Source organism: Vipera ursinii (assembly GCF_947247035.1).
Source record: "Vipera ursinii genome assembly, chromosome: 2".
In the NCBI taxonomy this organism is placed as follows: Eukaryota; Metazoa; Chordata; class Lepidosauria; order Squamata; family Viperidae; genus Vipera; species Vipera ursinii.
Window position 1 is genome coordinate 127824553 of NC_139513.1, and position 22251 is coordinate 127846803.

General features: G+C 42.9%; 1 protein-coding gene across 2 annotated transcripts in view; it reads right to left on the reverse strand.

The window, feature by feature from the left end:
- Positions 1-490: 490 nt before the first annotated feature.
- Positions 491-22251, reverse strand: part of SLC38A10 (solute carrier family 38 member 10) — a 91480-nt gene continuing 69719 nt past the window's right edge. For both annotated transcript variants that reach the window (XM_083354145.1, XM_083354146.1), the window contains 5 exons: positions 8183-8350; positions 7553-7966; positions 6521-6625; positions 2796-2972; positions 491-2269 (listed from right to left, as the gene is read on the reverse strand). In XM_083354145.1, the coding sequence (XP_083210271.1) occupies positions 1155-2269; positions 2796-2972; positions 6521-6625; positions 7553-7966; positions 8183-8350 (1979 nt within the window). In that variant the 3' untranslated portion in view covers positions 491-1154. The remainder of the gene's footprint in view (positions 2270-2795; positions 2973-6520; positions 6626-7552; positions 7967-8182; positions 8351-22251) is intronic.

Below are 22251 nucleotides of genomic sequence, written 5' to 3' on the forward strand. Positions count from 1 at the left end.
ATGATCAAATGTCCAGAGCTTAAATTTGCTGCATCATTTGTTAACACAATCCTTGGGACTGTTTAAGGACACCTAGAACAAATCAATTGTGTTCAAATGTCGAAGCTTGCCAAGTTTAGGACAGGACTATCAGACTTCACATATTGGAGTCCCCTGAAGAACTGAAGAAGGGATATAGGGGGACAGCTTTAAGCTAACCTATACGCACTCACAAAATGGAGAAAAGAGGTAATCGGCCTACTCCAGGGGTAGGCAACCTCGGCTCTTTTATGACTCATGGACTTCAACTCCCAGAATTCCAGAGTCCTGGGAGTTGAAGTCCATGAGTCATAAAAGAGCCGAGGTTGCCTACCCCTGGCCTACTCTGATGGTGCCCCTTTGAAATCATTTAAACAAGCATCTTGCAAGGCTTTTATGCGCAGTATGGTTCCATAATGCACTTAAGACGGATATCTTTTTTAAAACAGACCTACATTTTGATAACCAAAAATGAAGAAAAAATAGGTTACTTTTATTATTGCTAATGCTGGACCTGGTTGAAAACGATCAGAGCAGTTTGTAAGTCGCTGTAAAAATGCATTTGTTAGCAACCAAGTCCATATTCCTAAGATTTTATCTTTGAAGAGATGCTCCCCTTTCAGACGTTTACAGAACTTCTTTCATCTTCTTGCAACCATTTCCAAAAGCCAATCAACCCATTTAGCAAATGGTAGAACACAAAAATCCAAACATTAATTTTAAGGGCGGGTAACATCCACGTACCCATAAAGGCATTTTCCAACAAGATAAAATAAGTCAACGGACACTAGACATAGAAATGAAACCATTAAAAGTATCTGAGCAGGAATTAAAAAGGTGCATGCTTCTTTGGAAAGATGGCAAGTGTAAAGCATTTTCAGAACCCAGGAAAAATAGAGGAACTTGGGGTTTTGCACACAAGCTACCAGCAGAGTGAGAAGAGCATTTTTGAAGAATGAAATTGGCTGGCAGCATGGAAATTCCTCTTTCTGCCAGAGCAAAGAATGCTCGCTCATTGAGGCTCAGTTCAGATTGACCTGGGCTGCCAACGGTTATATACCAATGGCACTTAGCTGCATAACAGACACCTTTAAGGAGCTGGTGGATTCCTACATTTCCCTAGAGTGCAAAGACTTTCACGCCTCTTCTTCTCCCGCTGGTATCTGTTTAATCTGTCGGCTGTGAAGGGCTTGTTGGGCACCTTCTGCTGCCTGATTGAACCTAGTGTCTAATGCGCTACGGAGGTCATTGACTCTCACATCCGGGACGGGGTTAAGTCCAAATATTACACCTCCCACCTCTTCCTCCAGATCTCGCCTTTTGCGGCGTAGGTCCAGGTCTGCTTGTAGCTTGAGGTCTCTGTTGGCTTTGACCTTTTCAAGATCCCTGGACTCAGGCCTAACTATGTCTACCTGTAAGATATGGTCACTGTCAGCTTCCTGCAAGCTCTCTGGGATCCTTTGCTCTCTCTTTGAATCGTGCCCTTGACCATTGGCGTGACTCAGCTGTGGATGATGGGATCCAGTGGCCATCCTCTCTTTACTCTTGGCCCCTTGGCCCTGTAATCTGTCAACCTGGTCCAAAGGTAACCTCTGTCTTTCCCCACCTTGGTCAGCTTTCACAGTTTCATGGACTTCCAATTTCCCTGGTCCTTTACCAGCAATCTTTGGTTTAAGTGGAATCTCTGGATCATGGAAGTCTTTTTTGGCCTCCTTGTCAAGGGACTCACTCTCAGAAGCTATATGAGGAATCCTTCCCTCAGCACCGTGGATGTTGGCTACCTCTGGTATCTCTCTTTGGCTTTCCACCCTTTTCACAGCCTCCTTTCTTTTCTCAATATTGTCCGCCACTTGAATCTCCTGCCCTTTCAAGTCTTCAGCCTTGGCTTGCTTTTCCTGGTGGTGTCCATCAGGCCTAACAATCTGTGAATCGCTCCTGACTGGTTCTAACTCCGCTTTGTGGTTTGCATTATCTTGATGTTGTACAATTTTCTCATCATCGTTTATTTCAGCCATAAGATTTTTAGGGGGAATTTCAGTTAATTTGTTTTGTATAGGTCTTAAGTCTCCTGGACCAATGGCCTGCTGTCTTTTAATTTCATCAGGATTTTGGGGCTGGTTCTCAGGCAGATGCAAAGGATGGCCCAGGTTATCACTTGGTATATTCTTTGGAGCATTTTCCATTTTGTTGTCAGGGTGATCTTCTCTCTCTTTACTCTTGGTCAAAGATAGGCCATGTTCCAGCTGGATTTCTATTGCAAAGAGAAGGGGAGAGCTCTCAGTGATTGTATACGCAATTTAGCAAACTAGAAAACTCTCATCACCAACTAAACAGTTTAGCCAGAGGCCCTCGGAGAATTACTCAGTACCCTCCCTACTACATCTGACTGCCAAAGTTACTGCATTAACTGTGAAATTATAAGTAAGATGTGTCTTAAGCAGTACCTTCTGTTTTATAGTTGATAGTCTTCCTATAGTTTTGAACAAGTGCTGGGATGCGTGGAGATTTCCTCAAACTCTAATATCATTTTCCTTCTACTTCGCTGACTCCCTACTCCTTTGTCATTTCCGTGTGTGTGTGTGTGTGTGTGTGTGTGTGTGTGTATCCTAGCATTTTCAAATCATGAAGCAAGCTGCTCTCTTAGCTTCCAGAATTAAGTCAGCTTTTAACCTATTGCTTGTAGAAGTCACTGGAGAAGGGAGATTTCTCTGGGCAGATTTTATAACAGCTCCACAAGCATCTTTCTACAATATTTTGTGTGTGTGTGTGTGTGTTACCTTGCTTTGGCTTCTCCTCGCCTCCGTCCTCTTGCCTCTGCTGGTGGATCTCTTTGTGTTGTTCCTCAATCACTGCTAACAATTTTGCCTGCTGATCTAAGAGTTGCTTTTGCTGAACCTGCTGTTCCTTTATCACTTGCAACAGGACGGCATGGTCGAGCTGCTTCTCCTCATCTCCTGGAAGGGGTGGGGGTGGGGGGAAGAAACTGAGGCTAGAAGGAATCTACTGCAGATCATCAAGAAGAAAATCAGGAAGGTCCCTGTGCCTATCGTGGTCTCTGCCATATTTGCATATAGACACTGTGCTTTAATCTAGAGGTAACATGCTCATCCTTAAGCTTGAGCCTCAAGAAATCTGATTTCCCAATCACCTTCCAGAAAGGCTTTGCCAGAAAGGATAATTAATACGGCATTCCTTCTTGATCTACACCATGAAGATCAACAACCTACTGTGCAAATAAGCAGAAAAGGAACTCTTGTCCCAAAGGACAGCCAAGTAATAATCTCAGCAAACTACACATCCTGGCGTAATGTAAAGTAAAAACAGGCAAAGTGGGAATGTAAAAACAAAAGAATTCTCACAGTCACATAGTCAAAAGAATTGGACTTGGAAAGAAATACAGCCTTTATGTTCACATATGGTTGGTTATCCAGACACCTACATTGATAAAAGGCATGGGAATCCCTACATTTCATTTCTGTTATTTTATCATTTTACTTTTTACTACCTGTTCTAGTTTATTAAGTAAGTAAGGCAAACATGGGAAAGAAGTAGACTTAAAAGAGGCCCTCCCGAATGGTCCCACATTTTCTCATTGTCTAGGAGTCTTCCCTATTTCACTTGGGCATCATTTGGATCAATTTTACATTCTCAGATACCGTGGTCACTGCTGTTTAATAGGAAATAAGTGAGAACATATATAGGTACCCTAAGCAGCTTTCTATACGCAGCTTTCCCCCAAACTGGTGTCCTCCGTGAGTTAGGACCGCAGCTCCCAGAATTCTCACTAACCATGAAAAGGGCACATTGATTGGTGCTTCTTAGATTGTAAGCCGCCCTGAGTCTTCGGAGAAGGGCGGGATATAAATGGGATTTTAAAAAAAATCATCCTAGAAGCCAGAAGACTGTGGATCCCGCCTTGGGCACAAAGCCAGCTGAATGAGCTTGGGCCAATCCGTCCCTCACAGCCCTAGAAGGAAGAAGGCAAACCACTTCCCAAAAAGTTGCCAAGAAAACTATAAGGAGTTTTCCATGTGTGGCACAAATCAAAACTGTCTTGAAGGCAAATTGTCTATGGAAACGCTCCATCATCCAGGTCATGGTTGTCTCAAAGTTGCTTCCCCCGCCCCGCCCCACCACCCCCCCCAACCCCAAAGATGACTGGACTTCCTTTTTATTTTTTCCTCTTTGAAAACTTTTTGCTTCTCATCCAAGAAGCTTCTTTGGTTGGTTCTAACTGGTGGGGAATGGATGGATTTGTATTCTTAGCACTCTGAGTGTTGGTCGTTAGCACTCTTGAGAGTCCTTGGAGGCCACTTGGGGGGGGGGTGTTTCATCTGTCTCCTCAAAGTCACCTGAATCAGAGTGCAAATGGGTGTAGAACCTTCTTGGGACTGCTAAAAGGGCTGCATTGTAAACAGGAAGTAGATGGTATCTTGAAAGCATGGAAAAACACAAAAGGCTAGGACAGGGGTAGGCAACCTCGGCTCTTTTATGACTCATGGACTTCAACTCCCAGAATTCCTGGCTATGCTGACTCAGGAGTTCTGGGAGTTGAAGTCCATTAGTCATAAAAGAGCCGAGGTTGTCTACCCCTGGGCTAGGAATTCTAGGAGCTACAACACCAGCATATCTGGAAATCAATTTGGGGGAATCTACCCTCTTGCTTTCATCAAGCTTTCACATCTTTTAAGTGCAGCTTTTTTCTCTTACCTACAGGGATATCTTCCCCCCCCCATCTTTCTCTTCTCAGCTGAGTTCACAACCATTTAATTCTTGGCATACAGACTCCACGCGTAAAATATAACGCACCCGAGTCCTTAGAACCCACTGGAAGAGACCTGGTTGTTACCTACACTAAACTAAATAGGAAATGCTTATTTTAGAATACAAGTGCTCCACTGAATATCATAGGCGTTATTTAGCTCAGAACAGTTTCAGGCCCCACGACACACTAGTTCAGAAAGAACTATTCTTTTCCAAAGAAGCAAACATATTTTGGAACAACCAGTTATATATTGACAACCTGGAGATCTCTCGCTAGCAACTTGTAAACACGTTAAATGTTATCAAGACAATGGGGAGGAAATTAATGTAAAGTTAATTGCCAGTAGGGGTACAGATTAGAGAAAAGGGATAGAAAGTAATAATCAGCTGGTCTTAGCATTAACCCCACTGGCAAACAGTCTAGGGAAATCAGAAGATTTTGACTGGCAAGGGGACAAAATCATTCTCATATGCCTGGAGGATTTCTGCACAAAATGTATATAGGTAAAGGTAAAGGTTCCCCCGCACATGGGTGCTAGTCGTTTCCGACTCTAGGGGCCGGTGCTCATCTCCGTTTCATAGCCGAAGAGTCAGCGCTTGTCCGAGGACGTCTCCGTGGTCATGTGGCCGGCATGACTAGACGCCAAAGGCGCACGGAACGCTGTTACCTTCCCACCGTAGTGGTCCCTATTTTTCTACTTGCATTTTTACGTGCTTTCGAACTGCTAGGTTGGCAGAAGCTGGGATGAGTAACAGGCACTCACTCTGTTACGCGGCACTCGGGATTCGACCCGCCAAACTGCCGACCTTCCGATCGACAAGCTCAGCGTCCTAACCCACTGAGCCACTGCGTCCCTTAAAATGTATATAGGAGTATTCAAAACACCAGAGAACTCGCAAGACTAAAACTATTTTTAGCAAATGTGCGATGGCCTTCACAGTCCTATATATAAAACACAAGAACTTGAGGAGGTCTAACAGGAGCCTGCTTTGAAGGTTATGTTTAAGTTGTCAGACTGGCAGGCGCTGCAGTTTTGACGGAAAAGGGAAGAGCTTCTGAAGCCCAACCGTTCTCCTAATGCTGGCGACTTCTGAAGTGTTGGGAGAAAAGAAAGGGAGGAAAGGAGAGGCGAGGCTGCTCTGTTTTAAAATACGGCCTATTCAGATGTACCCCCAGTACAATCACATCTGTTTTGAGGAACTGGGGACACTGGTGGAGAAGGCTCTTCCTTCACTTAGCGGCAGCTTTAAATGGAATGTGGCTTCATTAGAGGTAAATGGCTCTACGAGACCTGGTGGTTTACTTTTCACCAAAATGGCAGGAGAGCATCGCTCTGGTGCTTGTAGCCTCAGATCACGCAGTCTGAGATCACCTCAAAGACAAGGCGGCCTGGCCTTGCCGTCTAGCCTTTATCTAGCTTCTCCCTCACGGTACGCTTAAAGAATTTGGCCTAGGCCAGGGGTAGGCAACCTTGGCTCTTTTATGACTCGCGGACTTCAACTCCCAGAATTCCTGAGCCAGCATAGCTGGCTCAGGAATTCTGGGAGTTGAAGTCCGCGAGTCATAAAAGAGCCAAGGTTGCCGACCCCTGGCCTAGGCATATATAGCATAACACCTGCGCACCAAAGGCTGACAGAGAAGCAGGTGGTAACCTCAGCGTGCACACGTGTAGTGTGTGAGTGCACACGTGCATGTGCATATACACGTCTGTCTCTGTGGAGGAAGGACGACGCTTACCCTCGAGCTTGCTCTCAGGCTTGTCTTCTGCGTTACGAACCTCTCTCTGCTCACTTTGGGCCGGACCAAACTTCTCCGAAGAAGCTACATGATCTTTTTTATCGTCTGAAAAGAAGAAACGGACAGATATTTCCTGGATGGAGCCAAGAAAATGACAGATGTTCTCTGCCCCTGCCCCTGCCCCCCCCCTTCCTCTTTGCAGTTTCTATCCAACTTGATTGCCGAAGAAAAAGTCATAAAAAATATTTAACAGCATTATAGCCTGCTGGCAAGAAACCACTGCTAACTGCCTAAAGCCTATTAAAAATGCAAGCCCGAGCCCTAGAGAGCTCAGCAATGGGGCACTTATGCAATGAGGCACCTGTCAAGATCTGCCTCTGAATCCCCAGTGACCAAAATGGGGGCAGCACTTGACGCTTAGCAGAGAAGTGAAGAATCGCACAAGAGCCGTGGCCAATAATTTCAGTGCACCCCCCTTTCCCAAGCAATGACTGAAACGGCTCTTCGGTGGTACCTCCATACAAAGAAACACTGTGAATTTAAGTCGGGGCAAGCAGGATTCTGGGAATTCATTGCTACATTTCACACATAAGTGTTTTTTTTTTTAACTGCAAACGAAGCAATTCATAATTATTTTGCCTGAGATATAAAACCCACGTTTTTGTTTTTTTAATTGCAGAAGTGGACTTCTTTCTTTCGGTAAAAGCTAGGATGTGACCACGTGGGAGAAAACACCGGCACAAGGTGGACGTTGTAAATAAAAGGACAGAAGCCTTGTGGCAAAGAAACAGCTGTGAACAGGGCAGGTCGATACAGTAGGAATTTGAAAAATTCCTGAAAAGCCCAGCTCAGACTTTAGCAGATTAGGGTGGGTGTGGCTTTAACTGTCTCTGTCAGTTCTTCCAGGCGTTCAATGGCACAAATCAATTTCTGTAATAATTTACGTCAAGTGTATAAAAATGCAAAATCTCAGAAGACCAAGGAATACATTAGACTCCCCTGGAACCAAAAGAAGCAGAGAAAAGTACGTACGTGCTTCATTTTCCATCTCCATGGATTTTACCCTTTCTTTGCCATGTTCAACTACTTGCAAATTGGCACCATTCTTCCCGCCCATAGCCTTCTCTCTCTTCTCATTCTGCTTTTCTAGCTGAACCTCTCTCTGAGACTGATCATCCTTGTGTGCAACCACGTCGGGCACTGGCTTGTGATCTTTTATGGGCTGGTCTTCCAACTTTTTCTGGCCATTCTCTTCATCGGCTTGTTTGGGAACATTTTTAAGTTCTTCCTTCTCCACCACAGCATTGTTCTCTACCAGGACATCCTTGTCTGCTGGTGGCCGATTCTGTTCAGATTCCTCCCGGTCCTGGCCCTCATCCACTGCTACCCCATCACGTGGTACTGGTGGCTCATGGCGATGGGCTTCTCCCACAGGTTGTGCAATGCCTATAGGAAAAGAAACACAGACTCTCAATCAAGAACAGCATACAAAGCAACACATTTGGTGAAATACAATTCATGCATATTTATAAGTTGACGTCTACAGGGCTCTCTGATCAAATAAATGGGAATTGAAAATTACAAGAAGTTGTGAATCTGTTGCTTCTCTGACTTCAATATTTCTAGCCTCTATTGCTCTTTCCAGTTCTAATTCTACACTACCTTGATCAGGCCGGTCCAGTTGTACCTCCTCCTTTGGTTTCTCCTTGTCTTCTCTCTTAGGCATATCCATGGGAACTTTGATCTGTGGTTGCTCCACCTCTTCTTTCTCATTCACCAATTTGGGTCTGTCACGGTTATCAGCCACTTCTTGAATTGCAGGGTCTTGATCTGAAAAACATAGTTAGAAATGATCAGGGCTTTTTTTGTCATAGAACACTCAGAACAGAGTTCCGGGACCTTTTTGGGATGGAACCTTGTAGGGTAGGCAAGGCGGGTTGTATGACATGCGTGAGTTCCGGCACCTTTTTCTTTTACAAAAAAAGCTCTGGAAATGATTAAGGAAACAGACTGCCCATCTGACATACAATCAAGCTCCCCATTTCTCTTGTGGCTGTATCTCCTGTTGTTTTCGGCTTTGAAGAAACTGTCGTGGAAAACAAGTTGTTAGTTTGATGGCATCAATTATGCTTGGGAAGAGACAACCTTCCCTTTTACTCTGCGCCATCTTCCCCATCTATATACCACCATACTGCCAATGAGAAATATGAGCATAAGTGCAAACTCAAGAGATTCTTTAGGTGTAAGAAGTGACACTAATCCATCTCTCTCTCTCTCTCTCTCTCTCTCTCTCTCTCTCTCTCTCACACACACACACACACACACACACACACACACACACACTGTTCCATTTTATAATATAAGAGAGAAAAGTAATCACAACTCTCCTGGGTATATACTGTACACAGACGCACACACAAATAATTGTGCTGGATTCTTAGTATAAACAAAATGCTGCTGTTTGGGATGGGTGGACACTAGATGGCAGCATTGCTCTTGCTCATTTACATGCTATGCATGACAAACAGCGAAGATGCCAGGCATGGCTGAGGGAAGTTACCTGCTGGAATTAGCAAACCTAGAAGAAACATACTAAAGGGCTGGTTTACAACAGAAGCGAAAGAGGTAGAGAGCAAAGAGAAATTCCCAGGAGGGAGAAAACCAAGAAAGAAAGGCAGAGTGAAGAAAGGAGGCAGCTGAAGGTTGTCTGGGGCCTGTTTATTCAGGCCTCTTGCTGTAGGAATTGCCAGCCTCTCTCCCTGCTTGCAGATACAGGCAGAGCTCTTCTCTGTTAAAACCAGAATTAACAGGAGGGAGGTAGGGTGTCTCTGGGAAGAGGCTTCAGGCTTTCCCAATTATGCCTCTAGTTTAAAAGCCTGACATTGCTCTCTGCAGGAAAGCAGCCTGCAGCGAGGAGGAAGAGTGACAGTCCTACTCCTGGGCTTTGAAATTCTGCAGGTGGATGGGGCAGATCCTTCTCATCTCCAGCTGCTTTACTGACTAAACGGTTAAGAATACATTCAATGTTTCTCCCATCCGACCAAAGCCACAGACATTCACCTTGAAAGTCATTTTTTTTTAAAAAAGAGTGAACACATGAGAACACGAAGACTAAATCTCCCATTATCAGGGGCCTACATGGTGAAACAGCCTGAGGAGTTAGCTTTATCAACGCCGCCCCCCCCCAAAAAATAGCGCAGCTCAGACTGTTCCCTCACTTCTGGCAGCTGAAGTCACGCCAAGCATTTCTGCAGAGTTGAAGTCTGAAATAGCCATTCTCACACTTATGTGAACACCCTTCCCCACCCTGTCCCACTTTCATTCTCAGCTCCTTGTGAACATTAACTTTGCCTCCACCCACACACCTTCCTAGTGGGGCAGATGATCTTCAGCAGGTACACAAGTTGGAGTAGGCTGCTGCCAGGAACAGAACACAGTGGGGGTAAGACAGGAGTACTGTACTTGGCTTCATGAAGCTGCCTTAGCATTGTCAGGGAGACCAAATGCAAGAGAAAGTAAAGCAGCTGAAGAATTACAGCCAAAGTCCTACTTCCAAGCCAAGCTGGCTCCATGTCCCAGAGAGCTCTCGGGAAACATGTTCTCCATTCAAGCTGCATCCCCCTCACTCTACTCTCTCTGTCCCTCTCTCTCTCGTTCACATCTCAGTCTAAAAGAACATCAAGTTGGGGTAGGGGTGGGTGGCTGCGTGGCTGGGTTCCAGCCTTCTCCAACTTGGACTCTTGCTATGTTGTCTGGATTTCAACTCCCAGAATTCTAAACAACAGCTTCCCTGGGTGGAAAATTTTGAAATCCATACAGCTGGAGAGAACCCAGATTAGGGAAGGCTGATTTAGGCATCAGAGGCTCAGATTAGCTAGACCAGGGTTGTCAAACTGCTGGGCCGCGTGCCCGTTTCATCATACTGAAGCCGCGCCCACCCTATTGCCAGCAATGCAAAAAGAGTCACGATACGTCGCAACACGGCATGTGATGTGGTTTGACACCCGTGAACTAGACCAACAGGCAACAAGGAGCAAATGAATGAGCAACCTCAAACTACAGCCCAGGGGTCTTCAAACTTGGCCCTTTTATGACTTGTGGACTTCAACCCCCAGAATTCCTCAGCCAGCGTGCCTGCTATAGCCCCTTTTTTGTTCAAAGGAACCTATCAGGGAAAGAGGATGGGTAGGAGAAAACATTACCTAGACTACTATGATTACCAACCTCTGGGTTTCTAAAACTGTTTGAACGTTGTCAGGGACCACAACTAAACTAGAACTCCATGGTCTTTTGGAATCCGGTAGATTAGCAAATCACCAGCACAGGGCACAATTATAGTGACTTCAGAGACTTTGATATTTGCAAGTTAAAAGAAACTGACTTGTAAGGAACTATATTTGGACAATATGAATGTCTGGCAGCCATGATATAAGAAAGATAACCAGTATTTCCAGAAATGCAAGAGGAAGCAAATAACAAAACGAAGTCTGTAGCTACAACAATTGCAAAAACATTCCCCAAAGTCTTCTGCTGAAATTAGTGGGACTAGCCGTCCCTGTCCCAGAATATGGTGGGGATGTTATGATCTCAGTGGCATATATGCAGACTGAAGGGTTGCCGGTTGAGCTCCGGATGGCGCCTGACCTTCACTCCTTCCGTCGTGATCTAAAGACATTCTTATTTGAACAAGCCGGCCTGGCCTGATGGGGAATGGGTGGGGTTTTTTATTGTTATTTTAATATTTGTATTTACTGTTTTTAGTTGGGTATATATTTAATCCTTTTTAACTTTTGTATCTCTGTATTTTTTATGCTTGCCCTGTTCACCGCCCTGAGTCATTCGGGAGAAGGGCGGTATATAAATAAAATAATAATAATAATAATAATAATAATAATAATAATAATAATAATAATAATAATAAAATAATTATTATTATTATTATTATTATTATTATTATTATTATTATTATTATTATTCCCCCCCCCCTCAATTTCTGTATGTGCGTGCCCATCCCTGATTTAGATAAAATGAAAACCAAAAGTGAGACAACGTAGGCTCAGGGTCTGGTATGGCTCATTGCCCAGATTATTTGGGAAACTTTCCCTAAAGCACAGTAGCTTCTGCATGCTGGATCTGATGCTAAATATATGTTAAATCTGATTTCTCAAGACAGGGCCATTCTTTACCTACTGCAAGATTCAAGAAAGGAAGTAAGAGCACTTGTCTTCCACATCCACTCACCAGAGTACCAAGTGCGGGAGTTAGACCCCTTCCACCTTAAGCTCATGATTCTTCAGAGAAAATGTGGACAGAATCCTGTAGGCACTCTGCTTAATATCCTTAAACCTGGGAGCTCTTATGTGACAACATGAGGATAGGATACATTTTGTTTTAAACAGGAAATCATTCTGTTTCCATTATCCTTGCTCAGGCTGCTGAGTTCTGTTTATACCGTTTAGGGACCATGCAGGAGTGGGCATCCTACAGCCCTTGGGCCACTTATGGAATATTTTTGCAATTCCCAGAACTCAGCAACATCAGCAAAGAAATAGTAATTTTCAACCAGGCATGTCTACCTCTCTTACAATTTACTGCATAAAGCAAATGCATTAAGTCACTGGGAATACCTGTCACGCCTATTTCCATAAGCTTTCCCAACCCCTAAAAGGAAAATAAAAGCATCCCCAAACTTCCGGTGAGGCGATCATCATATAACCCAATGGCAGCACCCGGCTAAAATGTTACCCATATTTGGACTTGGGGAGTAGAAAGAAAAGAAAATGGGATGGGGACAAATATTAATGGGCAATAAGATAGGCACTGCTTAGTATAAGATTGAAAAGTTGCTCTCTGACGCGAGAAGTCCAACCCAGACTAAGAAGACTTTTAAACCACACATGGGATTGGGGGGGGGGGAGAGGAGGGGGGGGGGGAGAAGAAACCACATACATCAATCTTCCCCAAGTTGGTATTTTCAAAATATACATTGGGTCTAGATTAAGTGGTGTGCTGGTAAGTGTTTAACAATTGGATCTCCAGATCTATTGCTGCCACAGTGTTTGTACTACTAGCCACTGAACAGCTAAGCAGCCTGCTCTATTGTGACTCAGCTCTGCTCTCAAGTGGCTCATAGAATTCCAGAAAAGTTAACAATCAGCTTTTGCAAGCTTGTATGAGCTGGTTCCAGCATTCCACTGGGTCTACAGTTCCCAGAAACTCAAGCTAAAATGGCCTTTATGAACGGCGAGTTGAAACCCTACCTTAAAAACCCTACTTTTCAAACCATACGTCCATATTTGGATGCTGCTGGGAATACTGTTGTTTTGTAACTCAGATATACGTAGCATGCAATTTTCAATCACAGTGGCATATGCTTTCCCTTCCACGGGCCACGTAGGGGGGAAAAAATCAGAGTGAAGCAGTTTTGAGCCATTAAGATGCATTGCATGTAAACATCCAAGTTTCTTCACCCTTACTATATGTCTAAAGGAACTTACTTTAAACAAAAATAGTGGACTGAATGTAATACGTGTCAAATTTTGTAGTTGTGCAGACTTACAAGGACATTCTCTCTCCCCAAAACCCTGATTACCAATAACTCAGGGGGAGAAAATCCAGCTGCAAAGCCAGAAGTTTAGATACAAGCTTGCTAGCTGCATTCCCCGCTGGAAAAAACCCATGGTTGAAGCATTTTAACGAATTAATGCCAGAGACTCCCACCTTATCAGAGGGGAATAGAAAGCTGAAAGAAACAGGGAATGGACACTGTCTTTCCTGTTTCTCACAGCAGGACTGCTGTGCAGCCAAACAACCCGGACGAGCTTTCAGGCACAGTCAGTGAGTTGCAGATTTAAAAGGGAACACATGTTACATGTATGTTTCCCCTTTTAAGTTCAGGGCTTAGTGGCAAGCCCTGGATTAATCTTTATTTCAGCAGCTTCTGAAATAACACTGGCAGCTTCTACCAGGAATTTAACTTTTATCACCTGGACCATGATCCTTTCACCTGGCCTAGAATGTTGGGACTGTCACAAGCTGATTTTCTCCAGGTCATTTGACTAAACGGCAGCTACGCCGGGAAAAGCAGAACAGATACAGCACATTCCTTGTTTATTTCAGCTTTGTATTCCCCTCTGATAAGGTGGAGGGTTTTGGCATTAATTTATTAATGCTCCAGTTGTGTTCAACAATGTGGAACATAACTAGTAAGCTTGTATCTAAAACCTCTGGCTTTGCATATATAACACACACACACACACACACACACACACACACACGCAAACACATGCAGTGTGACACTCAGAGCAAAACAAAAGGGGGGAAAAGAGATAAAAAAAAGTCTCCACTCTGTAATAAGACAAAGTTGCCTCAAAGCTGTCATTTTCTCAGCAGGAAGCAAAATTAAGTTCATCATCAGGGCGTGAATTAACGGCCTCTCATGCTGCTTGGAAATCTATAAGGGGCTATATGTGGTTTGGAGAGAACCATTTTGCCCAGGATGTGTAATAATCACTGAAACTGTGGAGTCGCCCTTGCGGTCCCTTCGGATAATGTTACAGTAATGTTGTGCCTCTTAATGTTTTATGAGGGGTGCTGGGCTTGACAGGAAAAAGGCAAAGAGGCTCTAAAAAGCTTCTTAGCTTATAAAAACAGCAGAAGAAGGGGGGAAAAAAAGATCAGGCAGAAAGGGGGGTAGGGAAGAGATGAAAACCTCCAAATGTTGGGAGTGCACCCAAGGACCAGTGGCTGAACGATGGCTCACACCGAGCCAACCCAAGCTACTCCTCTGGCTGCATTGGACAGGGTGAGCGAGGGAAGGACTTTTCCCACAGGGTTTTCCGAAGCATCCACTTTTACTTTAATGGCCCACCAACCAGTCCCTCTGGGCTGCAATAAAATCTCATCATGAGCGAGCAACCCTAAAAGCTTTTCCAATACTCTCCAAGAATTTGACTTAAGGGGGGGGGGCAGCTCTGCTCCCAGGAAGAAGAGGATTGCACTGTCTGGCCCACTGCGTTACAATCAATTCAGATCTGCAGGAGGGGAAAAAAAAACATCTGATGCTCTTTGTGGCCTCTAAAGCCACAATGGCAGCTGATTTTGTTTCAAAATATCCCAGGTAAAGAGCTCCCTACAAGAAAAATATAATTGCTTTGCTTCGTACTTCTTGCAGTTTATCCTGGAATAATTCAAATAAAGTGCAAGGACAAACCTCTTCATGTTCTTCAGTCCTGGTAGTCCTCAATTGAGCCTAACATTTCCTTTGCTAAGCAAGGCAGTTGTTAAATGAGTTTTACCCCATTTTACGACCTTTCTTGCCACAGCTGTTAAACGAATCATTACAGCTGTTAAGCTAGTAACAGGGTTGGTAAGTGAATCTGGCTTCCTCATTGACTTTGCACATCGGAAGGTTGCAAAGGGTGATCACCTGACCCCGGGACACTGCCACCCACTCCTTTCGCAAAATCAATCCCCTACAAAGCATGTATTTATTGCTTTTAAAATGTTTTAATATTTTTAATTGTAATATATTTTAAACTGTACTTTGAAGAGTCATTGACTGAGATGGGCGCCTATAGAAATTGAATGAATGAATGAATGAATGAATGAATGAAAACTACAGCTTGTGTGCTAGAGGTAAAGGCACTTATCCCACAATTTCAACCAGCATCATCTCTCCTCTGACATTATCAATGCTCTGGTTCCTATGAAAGGAAAAAAGCATATTAAGAAGTCTTTATTCTTTTCAAATTTTGAGGAAAGAAAAAATGGGAGGGGATACACAGCAATTGTTAATTGGTAAACATAGACATGCTTATTTTTAACCAGCAAAGGGAAAGAACAGTTACAAAAGTAACACATTTTAAATGCTTGTTTCCAGTTAGGTGTCTATTGAGAAAAGAGTAGCCAGTTTAAAACTCTAAAGATGCTGAGGAAAAACTCTAAAGATGCTGAGGAAAACATGAATGAACTCTTATTTTTTTGCTCTGGGTTATTCATGTGCATGCTTGCATTTCCTGCAATCTACTGCCTCTCTTGGTCTGGTGGTAATTTTTAGAGTTAACATGGTTGGTGAATTGAAGAATACATTCCTTTAGCTTTCCCCAAGCTGGTGCCTGCTGAATTTGGCGGGCTCTTACCTGCACTGTCATTATCTCCCAATTCATGAGGAATGCAATAAATTAAAGAAAGCTCAGTATCAATTCTAGGATATATAACTTGATATATCTGAATGGCATCAAGTTGGGAAATATTGTTCTAGACTAACCTATCATACACCCTGTTTTATTACTCCTTCCCTGCTTCGGAAGATCATGAAAGAAGAAAATTCAACAATTTAAAAAGAACAGATTATTTTAAGGTAGCAAAATCTTTACTTGTGTTAATGGACAAATATGAGGCTGTTGTAGTAAAGAAACAATTAAAAGTTCTTTAGTAAAGAAACAATTAAAGTAAAATTTCAGCAGCATCCACAATGCCAACTAGTAATCCCTTGTGCTGTTAGACAATAAATACAGAGTTATAGCTAAGGACATGAAGATAATGGCGTAATTATTGGTAGAGAGAAGGAATTAATTCATCTGATGTTACCCCAGGCTTCTGAACTAATATGTCTCACAGCATCTAAAAAAAGATGGTTTTGACATGATCACCAACACAAATCTCTGGCCACTGACAAGAGAAATCTATGGGAACCAAGAAAATCCATATGTACTACATCATCTGTTACTTCTGTCATTCCAAATTTTTTTTTATTGTTTTAATTCCATTTATATCCCGCCCTTCTCTGAAGACTCAGGACGGCTTACAAGCTTAGCAGTAGCCGGGAAGAAGTTCAGAAGACCGCTGCTCCGCTCCTATCTCGACTCTGGGAAGGAGGCAGTCACATTAACAGGCATTTTAAAAAGGAAAAAAAAATGTTCCCAGTTCTTCCCTAATGTATGCAGAAAAGTCATCACCTCCTAGGACATTTAGCTGACCCAAATCCTTGATTGTGTGCAGGTGCATAGCTTGGGCTCAAACCCAAGAACAGACGACAACAACAACAACAAAAAAGGGGGGGGCAGCAGATAAGTTTGCGAAGGCTTGCCCAATAAGGAGAACATACTTTCACGGAGAACATCTGTAAATGGTAACTATTAACACTTTTACAAGGTGACTGAATGGCACGGGGGGGGGGGGGAGAAACTAGTTCACTGTTTTCTCCTGACATGCAGACTGTAAAACTGAACAAAAAATGACAGCAGGGCAATAGCTCCTTTTTCTGTGTCACAGGAGCTATTAAAAGATTGTTCTCCCAAAGCACCAGGGAGTGCTCCAACAAGCCAAGCTGTTCCAGCAGTTATCAGAAGCTGAGGGAGGAATGGGGGGTGGTGGTGGTAATCCATTTCAGACACGAGCTCCAGCTTCTACTCTGCATAGCCAACAAGCTGGGGGTGGGGGAGAGGAGGAGGAGGAGGAGGAGAAGGCAGTGCGAGATGGGAATGACAAAGCAAGTGCATCCAAAATGCCTATTACAGGTGTAACCTTTGAAGCTCGCAAAGGCCTCCCTACGTCTTCTTCTAAATCCCTCGCCTGTTAACACAGATGTCAGAACTGTGGGCTTTTTGCACATGATGACCGTAAGTGGAACAGACTGACAGCGCACACTAGACACCAAGCAAGACCCAGCCACATCTCATCAGAGGCAAAAAATGTTAAATCTGAATGGATAGACATTTTTTTTTAATGGCAACGGTGAATCACGGAGACCAAATTGGTTTTTTTTCTTTTTCATTTCTGGACTAGCTAGGAAGAGGGTAGAGAGACAGCGAATCAGACCTTCGTTATGGAAAGCCGCTGAGGGATGGAACAGAAAGAGGGCTCTGAGGAACGATTTTAAAGCAGGGAGCTGCAAAATATTAAAAAACCGTAATCCACCCAGGAAGACCCTCTAGGGAAGGGGAGGGTATCTTTCAAAAGCAAAAAAAAGAAGAAAAGAAATTGCTTAATTAGATTTTTTTTAATGGATAATTCCTTCACGTACTTTCAAAGGCAGTTTAGCAACCTCTTAACATCTGCATGCCCTGCAATAGCCGCCTTGCTCTGGAAGGGGTTTTTATACCTTCACAAGCAGTGGCTGACAGTAAACACCTATAGATACAGATGGGAGTGTAATGGGCACTTGGGAGTCATTCATAAAAGCATGATTCGAAATTTTCTGGTCAATATGTGTTCACATAAAAGGGCAGCATTCTAATATTCATCATCTCCAAACCCATGGGGCAGAGTTTAATGAAAGTCTGTACAATTCAGGGGCTCTACATCCTCAAAAGCCACAGTTCTAAAAACAACAACAACCCCAAGCCCCAGCATCTACTGATGTGTATGGTATGATATGGTAACGGCAGATATCTGAAATGCATAGTGTAGCGATGAGGACCGCCTTTACAAGCCAAACACGAATTAAAATTGTTGGTGGTTGTGGGGGGGGGGGGCGGGCTGGGACAAATTCAGAAACAAGCTGGGAAAAGAGTCCTTGCACGCTGCCTGAAGAGGAAAGCCATGTGTTTCCGCAAGAGGCTCGTGCAAGAATGAGAAACAGATGTGGGCTGAAAGAGGGGGTACTAGTGACAGCCAAGTAACCCAGAAGCCCCATACGTGATTTGAATGACAGAATGCAGCTCCCTGGGAAGCAGGTTCTTTTTGCAAAATTATTTCCAACAGAGAGCGGAGGAGATGGTGCCTTAGCACACAAGCAAGCCTTAAAAGATAACCTTATAAGGCTGTGGTGGTGAACCTATGGCACGGGTGCCACAGGGGGCACGCAGAGCCCTCTCGGTGGGCACACGGGCCGTCGCTCCAGTCCTAGGCCTTCACAGCTGGGTTTTATGAAAAAAAATTCGCTTTAGGCCTCTGCCGCCGTGTGCAAAAAAGAAAAAAAAAGTTCGATCAATCCATTTCAACTTCTCGCGGGGAAAAAAAAAGATCTCGCAAAGTTGGGATTGATTGAATTTTTTAATCCCACCCAGTCTGCCGTTACCACCACGGCCATGCCCACCCAATGGGCCACGCCCACCCAATGGGCCACGCCCACCCGGCACCTGACGATACATAAGTGGATTTTGGATTGCAGTTTGGGCACTCGGTCTCTAAAAGGTTCGCCATCACTGTTATAAGATGTGAAAGAAAGATGGCAGGTTCTGACACCCTAGCAAGGAGATCTTCTAATGCTGTGGGATGACAGCCCTTTAGAGTGCCTCAAGAATGGATTTCACTGCTTTGCTTGTGGTCTTTGGAGACATTTTTCGTTCATACCTCGCTGAGGGCTACAATGGACTGCGCTTTCTTATGCATAGCTTAAATAGAGTTGTGCTTTCAATGGCTAGGATACGGCCCATTGACCCCACTGGCAAAAAGGCTGCAATCTTTCCAGTCAGAAAACCTTCCATGCTTTGGAATATGGTTAATATAACTAATAGGGACAGATTGACAAAATACATTAAAACAATACTCTGTTGTCCATGCTAGTTGTCCGAACTATTCTGGACTTAAAGCCACGTTCTCCCCTTGGGTGTGTTTCTTATGATCTCCAAGTTTCACCAAAGATTCCTTAAATGTTATCTTCTGTGGCTGTCAGATTGCCTCACTAAAGCATAGAGAGACGTATGTTTGGATATTTCCCACCTGTTACAGCACTTCGTTTTGTTAAACCCTGGCATCATCAGGAATCACTCTAAGATCTACTTAAATAGAACTCCAGAAAAGCTGGAAAAAGGGGGGGGGGAGAAATGCAACAATCCTATTCTCTTTCACGGATTCTTTTTCCTAAACTAGCATTTGGAAGATGGGGCTGTATATCTAAACCTGGCTTGACTATTATATATTTATAGATCTCCAGATGATTTACAACAGATTGGGAAAGGTTCCCAATACTCAAACAACTAACAATAGGAACAGTTCAAAAATGTTTTCCACTTAAAATTACACTACCGAAGAGGAATGTCTGGGAGAAAACCAGGAGAGGAAAGAATTATATAGAATAATATGGAAAAAGAAAATATGGAAAATGTCCTTTTCCATTCATAACCTGTCTCTGTTCCTCTGTAATCCTCAGGAAACTTTGTTTCTTTAAATATTCATTTATTTTCCTAGAGAGATGTCACTCCCTTTGATACAAGCTGGAATAACAATGATGGGATGCTTTTTGTATGGTCGCATTGTCCATTAACACAGTGCCTCCTTCTTGTAATTTCAATATCATGAAAGAATGCTTGGGGGGAAAACCAGGAGAGGAAAGAACTTCAAGCCTTGGTTTTTCTAGATCACAAACTGCCAAAACCGAGCATGTGCTCAAAGGCATCGTGTTTCTTAATTTGTAGCATATGTCTAAGCCCATGAGTATTTTTCACCAAGCTTTGATTCACCCTGCTAATCTAAACAACTGAATGAATTTATCTGTGAGCCTGAATTATCAATTAAATAGTACAAAAGCTACGCTGAGTCGTGTGAGCTCCTATTGTTTTCCTTGGAGATATATATATATATATATATATATATATATATATATATATATATATATGTGTGTGTGTGTGTGTGTGTGTGTGTGTGTGTGTGTGTGTGTGTGTGTGTGTGTATGTATATGTATATGTATATGCAGGGCTTTTTTTCTCATAGAACGCTCAGAACGGAGTTCCGGCACCTTTTTTGGATGGAACCTTGTAGGGTAGGCAAGGCGGGTTGTATGACATGTGTGAGTTCCGGCACCTTTTTCTTTTACAAAAAAAGCACTGTGTATATGTATATGTATATGTATATATGTATATATGTGTGTGTCTGTGTCTGTGTGTGTGTGTGCACGCGCGCATGACATTAGTAATGTAAGAGAGATTCAAAAAATTTTTTTTCCAGTTTTCCTTGACTGTTCGTTTTCAAAACTGACAAATGCTTGTTTTAACGGTTAACTGGTAATAACCCAGAAATATGGCTGATAAACAAACTTTAGGGACTAAAATGCATATTGGTGTATAAAAGTGGCAGCAGAACACTCACATACTGTGTAGTTCCCTCTCCGAAGGAAAAATTATGATTTGCTGTTTTCCAACACAGCAAGGTTTCTTAATCAAAAAAAAAAAAAAAAAGATAAAAAATTCAGACTTGAGTCCACACCATAAATAAAGCATGATCTAGAATAACTACCGGTATTATTTAATTATATACTTTGTTTGCACATAATTAACAATGTACATATTATATTCTTTCATCAACCTGAAAATAAAAAACTGTCGTGTGTATAACCGCTAGATGCTGGGTTTGATACATTTGCCACTTTTGACCAAAATATTGAAAATCACTACACACACACACACACACACACACAAACACACGTGTGTGTGTATGTATGTATGTTTGTGTGTGTGTATATGTATATATATATATATATATATATATATATATATATATATATATATATATATATATATATATATATATATGTATGTATGTATATTTAAATAAAGCTAGATCTTTACCTTTTTTACAATAAATTTATTAAAGTTTACAAATACAAAGATAGAAGCCTAATACAAAGTAAGAAAAATATAAAAAGTAAAAAAGGGGGAAAAAGTGCAAAGAGGAAAAGAAAGGGAAAAGAAAGAAGAAAAGGACTTCCAGGAATAGCAATGACCAACTGATTACTACCCTGCTTGTTTGCAGAGCCAACAACCATGGTGGAAGTAGAAGCCAATGAATGGATCGGCTCCTTGGAATTCGTCTTCGGATTAAGGAGAGGACAAGGATGACCCAAAATAGAAGCCAATGAATGGATCGGCTCCTTGGAATTCGTCTTCGGATTAAGGAGAGGACAAGGATGACCCAAAATAGAAGCCAATGAATGGATCGGCTCCTTGGAATTCGTCTTCGGATTAAGGAGAGGACAAGGATGACCCAAAATAGAAGCCAATGAATGGATCGGCTCCTTGGAATTTCTCTTCGGATTAAGGAGAGGACAAGGATGACGCAAAATAGAAGCCAATGAATGGATCGGCTCCTTGGAATTCGTCTTCGGATTAAGGAGAGGACAAGGATGACCCAAAATAGAAGCCAATGAATGGATCGGCTCCTTGGAATTCGTCTTCGGATTAAGGAGAGGACAAGGATGACCCAAAATAGATGCCAATGAATGGATCGGCTCCTTGGAATTCCTCTTCGGATTAAGGAGAGGACAAGGATGACCCAAAATAGATGCCAATGAATGGATCGGCTCCTTGGAATTCCTCTTCAGATTGAGGACAAGGATGACCCATACGTTTCCTCCACCCAGAAACTCCTTGCAAAGAGATTGTAAAATTGCAATCTCCAGAAGGTTTGAGAACTCTAGAGGCTGGGGGGGGGAAGGGGGGGAGGATATCCTGTTTAGGCTGTGTGGTTCTGTGCCTTTCAAAAAGACATGGGGTTTGCCTAATTCCTCTTTGCTACTTTAGGAAGCTGCTTAACGTTAACTTCTTTCAAGTTAAGAACCTTCCGAAGGCCTGGCTAGCTTCACACCATTATGAGGAAAATCTCCTTGTATCCTGGATGAACGAAGCTCCAATATAAGTTTATGGATTAAAAGGAAAAAGCTTTGCTTTTTTTTTGGAAAACAGCAAAAGAAGGGACTAGAAAGTGGATTTTGGAAAGCTAAGGGGGCTTGATGGTATTGAAATGTGGGCTTTTAACATTTTTATTAAAGAATATATGAAGATTTCAAAATC